Source organism: Gekko japonicus, unplaced genomic scaffold (assembly GCF_001447785.1).
Source record: "Gekko japonicus isolate JY-2015 unplaced genomic scaffold, Gekko_japonicus_V1.1 scaffold1603, whole genome shotgun sequence".
NCBI classification, from domain to species: domain Eukaryota; kingdom Metazoa; phylum Chordata; class Lepidosauria; order Squamata; family Gekkonidae; genus Gekko; species Gekko japonicus.
The window spans coordinates 103,551-112,083 of NW_015176021.1; the positions used below are offsets into that span (position 1 = coordinate 103,551).

General features: G+C 45.8%; 1 protein-coding gene across 1 annotated transcript in view; it reads right to left on the reverse strand.

Annotated features, from left to right (window-relative positions):
- The window catches only part of LOC107123342 (EH domain-containing protein 4), a 51,908-nt gene that overhangs the window by 26,493 nt on the left and 16,882 nt on the right, over positions 1 to 8,533 (reverse strand). The window contains exon 2 of the mRNA XM_015426583.1: positions 1,771 to 1,947. Coding sequence (XP_015282069.1) covers positions 1,771 to 1,947 — 177 coding nt within the window. The remainder of the gene's footprint in view (positions 1 to 1,770; positions 1,948 to 8,533) is intronic.

Here is an 8,533-nt window from a genome sequence, read left to right on the forward strand (position 1 = left end):
ATATATATCCACACAGGCTAGTCTCTTTGTTTTATTCACAATGAGTAGAATCAACTCTCTTAAGTCACACAGACTAAACTGCTGGTCTTATTCACACAGAATTAGACTCAAAATTCCATAGTCACATAGACTATGCTTAGTCTTCAAACTTTACACACAGAATCCTTCATAATTCTCAGAGTCACACAGACTCTTCAAAACTCCTCCATACTTGTCTCTCTCATATCACAGAATCTCCACATAGACACACACACAGAATCCTCTCAGAACATCTCCTCCCACACTCTCAGACATCAGCCAATCAAAATACACTCATCTCCCTCTATCACACTTCTTTCATTACTGCAGTCAAACTAAACATTTAAAGGAACACACACACCAAAACATGTAATCACTACAGGGTGCAATACAGATCTTACTTAATGCTTCATTATTTAGGCCCCGGTCACACGGGCAGGAAACTGTGGGGGAGAAGCGTGGCTGTTTGCCCTGGGGCAAACTACTGCGCAGTTACGCGATCAGACCTCCCGTACTAACGCGCGACTGCAAGATCAGACGTCCGGTTGAGGTCCCGTCGAGGCCCCGTGGCCAGGGGGGGAGGTGCCGATCATACCACAGGCAAAGAAGCGGGGCAGCGCGGCAAACGGGGTTGTTGGGTTTTTAAAAAACTTTTCTAAACTGAAGTGTGTGCATGCTCCGTTGGGTGCTTGTGTGCATCCGTGAAGCCTTGGGGAAAAAAATGACCTGTTTGCGAGGGGACAAGGGCGGGCACCGGATGCCACTGGAAACGCGATCAGACGCCCGCCCTTGCCCTGCGGTTTCCGGAAACTAGTACCTCCGAGGTACTCGTTTTTTGCCGCGCATCTTCGGAGGGAAGCCTTGGTTGAGCCACGGGAGCTCTACGCTTCCCAGATGTGGCGGTGAGATTGCACCCGGAAAATCCGCCTATCTTCCGTCTCTCTAGCATGGCTACTGTTCCGTGTGACCGCAGCCTTAGTTAGTTAAATTCTAGCATCTCGAGCAGGGAATTTTTTAACTTTATAAAAATCAGATGGTCACATACCACATAAATCCCCAGGGTATTACTATGGGAGCTGTAACAGCACCAAACAATCCAGTGGAGGAAGGCATATCTTCTAGATTAATTGTGAGCTCACACTATGCAATGGGAATGAGAAAATATTAGACCAATACTTTATTTCTCATTCCATTCTGTACTGCATGACTGTACTGCAGTCAAGAGTTAAGTAGATACCCCATGAGAACAATACTCTTCTGGCCTTACTTAAAACATTCTTCAAATATTTTCATTTCCTATTTCGGAAAGTCATTCTCCTTGAAGACCTTTCAGATTCTTCCAGATATCACAACTTGTATGCCTTTTTAAAGAACAGCAAATTCCACTTAAATTGGCCCTTCCAAATCTACCATATTATCTCACGGTAAGGAAGCTACATGGTACCATTGTAATGGACTCATCTAATAAAGCGAGCTTACAAAGATTGCGAATAAAATTCAGCTCCCGGTGTCAGAGAAGGAGGCTGCAAACCAAGGCTCCCTCTAAGCTGTGGAGTCTTGTGAGCAAAAATTCTACTTTGTGAGCTACCAGCGTTAAAGTTCTGACCGAGCGAATTGACTACTGTTTGCTCTGGAGCCATCCTTCCTGAGCTAAGACAAAAACGTGTGAGCTGGAAGCTAAAACACAGTGAGCTAGCTCACACTAACTCAGCTTAGAGGGAACAGAGCTGAAAACATGTAGTTTTTCCTTACCTATTCAAGAATGCATTGCCAAAACGACTGAGTTTGCGGAATGGCTTCTTTGAGTCCACAACAAGAGCATTTCCTGGAGTGCTCCCTTCGGTATCTCCATACATCACGGCAATGAAAGAATCTGTTGTCGGCTCTGGACCAATCCTCATCCCTGGAAAATCCTGCTCTAACAGGTACCTGTGATAACATAGGAGAACAAGGTTACAAAGACGAAAGAAATCAACACGTGAAAACACAGAACACAAAATAATCATAGAATCATAGAGTATGAAGGGACCTCCAGGGTCATCTAGTCCAACCCCCTGCACAACGCAGGAAATTCACAAATACTTCCCCCACACACACACACACTCCCAGTGACCACTGTTCCATGCCTAGAAGATGACAAAAAAAAAACCCCTCCAGGATCTCCAGCCAGACTGGCCTGGAGAAAAATTCCTTCCTGACCCCAAAGTGGCAATCAGCATTTCCCTGGGCGTGTAAGAAAGGGCCACAAGAAATACTAATCACTGATGCAACCCTTCCTGCCCTCCCTCTCATGATCTGCCTAAGTTCACAGAATCCGCATTACTGTTACCCTCTAGCCTCTGTTTCAGAACCTCCGAAGAAGGAGAGCCCACCACCTCCACAGGAAGCCTGTTCCACTGTCAGGACGCTCTGTCAGGAAGTTCTTCCTAATGTTTAGCTGAAAACTCTTCTGATTTAATATCAACCTGTTGGTTCTGGTCCGACCGTCTGGGGCAACAGAAAACAACTCCGCACCATCCTCTATATGACAGCCCTTCAAGTACTTGAAGATGGCTATCGTATCACCTCTCAGTTGTCTCCTCTCCAGGCTAAGCATACCCAGCTCCTTCAACCTTTCCTCGTAGGACTTGGTCTCCAGACCCCTCACCATCTTTGTTGCCCTCTTCTGGACACGTTCCAGCTTATCTATACCTTTCTTAAATTGGGGTGCCCAAAACGGAACACAATACCCCAGGTGATACCATCACTTTGCGTGATCTGGACACTATACTTCTGTTGATACAGCCCAAAATCAATCAATCCATCCTTCCTTCCTTCCTTACCTACCTACTTACCTATCATCTCCATGACTGTACTAGGAAACAAGCATGAAAAAGGCAGGTTAGGCTGAGACCCAGTGGGTGCGTTCAGACGCGGCGTTTGCAACGGTATAGGTGCCGGTTGGAATCGGTGTACTTACCGGCATTCAGACGGCGAACATCTGCCTTCCGTCCCTAACCATTGCAAAGAGCTTTACACCGTTGTATTCTGCCACTAGGTCCCCAAGTGGTGGTATCCTGAGTACAACGGTTGTAATTGCTGTACCCCCATCTGATCGCTTTCCACCGTTGAGAAACAACGTAATCGCTGTAACCCCCATCTGATCGCTTTCCACCGTTGAGAAACAACTTCCATTCGGAAGCCTGAGGCTTCCAATTTTCGGCCGCCATTTTTTTTTAAAGGTTGGCGATATGCGCTTGGGTGAAGCTTCGCCCTGGCATTTGGTTTTTTAAAAAAAGAAAAGGGCCTTAGTTTAGCGTTTCGGAGGTGTCCGGGACCTCAGGGAGGCTACTTTGCTCTTTAAACTTTAAAGGTAAGTCCTTACCTTTAAAGTTTAAATGTAAGACTGGGTGTTGTGCGCATGCGTGAAGATTGCCATTCTGTGGATGGCTGCCTATGCGCATGCTCAAACTGAGTTTGTTTTTTTTTAAAAAAAAAAAAACACTGATGCCCGCTGCATGTGAAGAGGCATACAGCAATGGGATCCGCAGACAAGAGGTAAGTGTGATCGCGTTTCAGCCGGCATAAACTGCAACGGTTCCAACCGGAGCAGTTTATGCCGGCTAAAGCGCCGCATCTGAACGGACGCAGTGAGTGCCTAATAACCTTCATTGTTAAGTGGGAATTTGAATCTAGATCTGCCCAGTGTTCAAACTACGCCACACCGGTAGAAGCCTTTTAAAGAGAAGTATGGAGGTGAATAACTGAGGGCCAAACTATACATTTTTTTTTTAGGATTTTATTTAAACCTATACATGTCAATTCCATACAAAAAAACACCAAAAACGTGCTAGCTCATCTGAGTACAGTTAAACCATCAAAACATTCAGCCTTCAACAAAGGAAAGAAAGTTGGGGGGCCCCCAAGAAAGAACCAGAAAAAGATCATATCTTTGTATATCAGATTATTCGGAATGATATCCTGTTCAGACAGAAATTGCATTAGTGGAAACCAAGTTGTAACAAAATTATCGTGAGCTTTCTCAGAGTATGGTCGCACAGTGCCAACAGTAATCTTTGCCATAACAAAATGGGACCAGATTCGACTTAACCAAGTATTGATACGGGGCAGTCAAGGATTATTCCAATGAGCAGCTACTATACACGATGGCATCCATAGGTCATAAGAACATAAGAGAAGCCAATGTTGGATCAGGCCAATGGCCCATCCAGTCCAACACTCAGTGTCACACAGTGGCCAAAAACACCAGGTGCCATCAGGAGGTCCAGCAGTGGGGCCAGGACACCAGAAGCCCTCCCACTGTTGCCCCCCCCCCCAAGCACCAAGCATACAGAGCATCCCTTGCCCCAGACCGAGAGTTCCTCTCTATACCTTGCGGCTAACAGCCACCGATGGACCTCTGCTCCATATACTTATCTAATTCCCTGTTGAAGGTCTGGCCTGTGGACACTGCTGCCATTCCAAAACCTAAAGAAGCAATTTAAAAATGCTGCAAGGGCCCAGTCAGGAGCCCCCCCCCCCACAGTGAGATGAAGCATCCCCCCCATCTTTTCAAGTGCCAAACAGCCAAACTCCCGTCCCCATGCCAAACCACCACCCCCACTATCTCTCTGCTTCTGTTTGTTTTAAAAAAAAATCTACAAAGTTTACAAGCAGATCTTTTCATTCATTCATTTACAGAGGTTGTAATTAAATCAGGCATTCCAGGTGATATATGGACAGTTCTAGTTGCTCCTGTCTCCAAAAAAAAGACATTGTATAGCTGGAAATGGGGAAAGCGAATTGGTCAAAGGGGCGGGAGTAACAAGTCTGTGGGAAAAAGGCTGGAGCATTTGGGGCTTGTTTAGTTTTGACGACTTCTTTCATGTCCTCCGGTTATCTTTCTTTCTAAAATCATAAACTCAGTCTAACCTACCTCACAGGGTCGTCACGAGGATAAAGTGAAGGAGAACGATACAGGCACTTTGGATCACCCTTGGGGAGACGAGTGGGGTATAAATAAATAAATATACAGCATGGAGAACATGGGTGCCACCTTCTGCTGCCACCACCCTGGACTTAGGTCCCTCGAGAAGGCCCTAGGGGCTACCCACCCCCAAGCCCCAACACCCCCCGCCACCCCTCTCCCTTCTCTCTTGTGAGAGAGGAGGGAGAGGGGTGGCTGCCACAGAAGGATGCCACAGAAGCAAAGCAGAAAAAGTCAAACTCAGGAAAAATGAGGAAAGGAACTGAAAATAAAACGGCAAGTTAAGGCTGGGTATTTGAGGGGTCAAAAATATTTGGTCGATTGACCGGTCAAATGCTGCTCAGGAATTTCTGACAGCATTAAGCATAGTTTAGGGCAACCACAACAACAAAGGGATTTTTATTTTAAAAAAAGCAACAACTGCTCTAATTAGCAAAAGTAATTGTGGCCCCTTAAAGCATCAGGAAGTTATTGCAGCTTTTGTGAGCCACATTCCACTTTGCCACACGAATGGGAAGGAACAGATTCTGACTCAGGTGTCATTGTACCACAGTAACACTCATGACTTCTGGCTGCTGTAGACCAACTCAGCAACGCCCACAGAATTCGCCTTTATAAAAAATAAATTAGTTCCTTCTTATGATGAAACCACAACATTAACTTTTAAAGCACCACAGTAACTGGTGACTTCTTGTGGCTAACCAGTTTGGTGTAGTGATTAAGTGCGCGGACTCTAATCTGGGAGAACCGGGTTTGATTCCCCACTCCTCCACTTGCATCTGGCTGGATGACCTTGGGCAAGCCATAGTTCTGTCAGAGCAGTTCTCTCAAGGGCAGTTCTCTCAGAGCTCTCTCAGCCCCACCTACCTCACAGGGTGTCTGTTGTGGGGAGGGGAAGGGGAAGGAGTTTGTAAGCCACTCTGAGACTCCTCTGGGTAGTGGAGGGCAGGGGTATAAATCCAATCTCTTCTTCTCTTCTTCTAGTGTTTGAAGATGCCGAGAAACAGTTCTGACGAATACGTTTGGCGAGGGCACCGCCGAGTCCAGATACGACAGAAAAATCCATCTCTCCGATAACCACTCACATCATTTCCAAAGGACTGAAGGCCTCAGAGGACCTTAGGTACTGCATTACACAATACATAATTAACTTATGGGATTCATTACCTCAGCACGTGGTAGTGGCAGATTTTTAAAAAACAGGATTAGGTCCTATTTACTTAAGCTGCGGTGGCTCAAGTGGTTAAGACGCTGAACTGCAGGCTGTGGAAGGTCGGTAGTTCAGCAGTTTGAGACCCGGGTGCCGCATGACGGAGTGAGCTCCCGTCTCTAGTTGCAGCTCCTGCCAACCTAGCAGTTCGAAAGCAAGAAATTGCAAGTAGATAAATAGGTACCGCTTCGGTGGGAAGGTAACAGCGTTCCATGCACCTTGGTGTTTAGTCATGCCGGCCACATGACCACGGAAAACGTCTTTGGACAGCGCTGGCTCTTCGGCTTTGAAACGGAGATGAGCACCGCAACCCTAGAGTCGGATTCGACTGGCTTTCGAGCAAGGGAACCTTTACCTTTACTTAAAAGAAAGAGACTGCCTTTTCCCCACAAGAGCCACCGGGAAAAAAGAGGGGGGCATCCTAAATTCACATACAAGTTCCAGTTATGTAAAGTAATTAAAACATTTTCTGTATAACTCTTCTTTAAGGGGCTTATCTTACATTCAGGGTCATTTTCTTTTGGGTCAATACCATAATGGAAGACAAATCTATTAAAGGGTGCGACTCACAACAAGCCAAATGGATTAGAAGCAGTGTATCTGTGACTGCTGGGGGGCAAAGAGGGCATGGCTATTACGGGATGAACGTGTTGCTCTATAGATCAAGGCAGCATAGCATCAAGTAAGCTAGACAGTGGTAGGGGAAGAAGCTCCCCCATGGAATCACTATGGGTGGAGATAACAGGCCCTAAATGTGACTTAAAAGTGGCGTACACATACCAGAAATATTGGCAAAAAACATGCACAACAGATCTTAATGAAGACAGATGGTTAGACATCTGGAATGCCTACGATAACAAATCCTCTGTACTCTCTCTGAAATGGCAAAATGGTACTTGACCCCTGTACAGTTATCCAGGGGTCATTTTGTAGAAAAAGAGGTGCAGGAGCTCATTAGCATAACTCATTAGCATAACTTATTCGCACATGCCACACCCCCTGACATCGCCAGAAGCGTGTCAGAAGGCAATACCCACTGCTCAAGCTCCACTGGACTGTTTTGGATTGCTAGCTATTGGGGGGGGGGAATGTGCAGATCTGTCCTCGCAGAGGAGGGAGAGCTTGTACCTGAATAAAACTTGGTCTTAAAGGTGCCACTGGACTGTTTTGGCCCGGGGGGCCGGGTGGGCTCTGCAACTTACCTGGCTGCTTCTTGCTCTGACTGAGGGCTGCTGGGAGCAGGGGGTGGGGCTTGTTGCATGTGCCCGCCCCCTGGGCTCTTTACTGCCGGAGCTCCGCTCCTGTGCGCTCCTGCAGGAAATGACCCCTGCAGTTATCTCATATCACACACAATTCAAACTCCCTATGCTGGAGGAATTGCAAAGAGAATGGCACTTACATCCACTGTTGGATGGATTGTCCCTAACCCTTTTGGGATGAAATATTAGAGGAAATTAGGTGTATATCTGGTCACACTTTAAAAAAGAACCCAGAATCTATACACTTGAACCTTAGAAATGAAACTGCTTTATCCACTTTACAAAGAAAAAGAATCGCTTTATTATTATTCGCAGCCAAAACAACCATAGCTTCAAAATGGAAGACAGAAATTAAACCATCCCTAAACCTCAGATATACAGACGATACCACTCTGATGGCAGAAAGTGAAGAGGACCTTAAGAGCCTCTTGCTCAGAGTAAAAGAGGAGAGCGCAAAAGTGGGCTTGAAGCTCAACATCAAAAAAAACCTAAGATCATGGCGTCCGACCCCATCACTCCTTGGCAAATAGAAGGGGAAGTCGTGGAAGTAGTGACAGACTTCACGTTCCTGGGATCCCAGATAGATTAAAGGTCAAAGAAGACGGGGACGGCAAAGGATGAGATGGTTAGACAGTGTCATTGATGCAACAAACATGAAATTGAGCAAGCTTCAGAGGACAGCGGAAGACAGGAGGGCCTGGCGTGATCTTGTCCATGGGGTCACGAAGAGTCGGACTTGACTGTGCGACTGAACAACAACAAACTTATGGTACAAAAAGTTATGGGACTTATATACATAATGGGAAAAAAATATCCGACATAATGAATCCAACAAAATCGAATGGCGAATATAGTGAATTTACAACGATATGGCTACCGATCTTATCCCATCTAGTTTCTCAAGGAACGATACCAGAGATAATAGACACTCTTCATTTGTGGTAAATGTTGATGTCAACACTAAGCTTATGAAAAATGCTTTCTTTTATGCCGTTAAGTTTATATATACATCCTGTAAACGATTGCTATTACTTGTTATTGGAATTTTGAAAATTGAATAAATTATATTGGGGGGGGTAG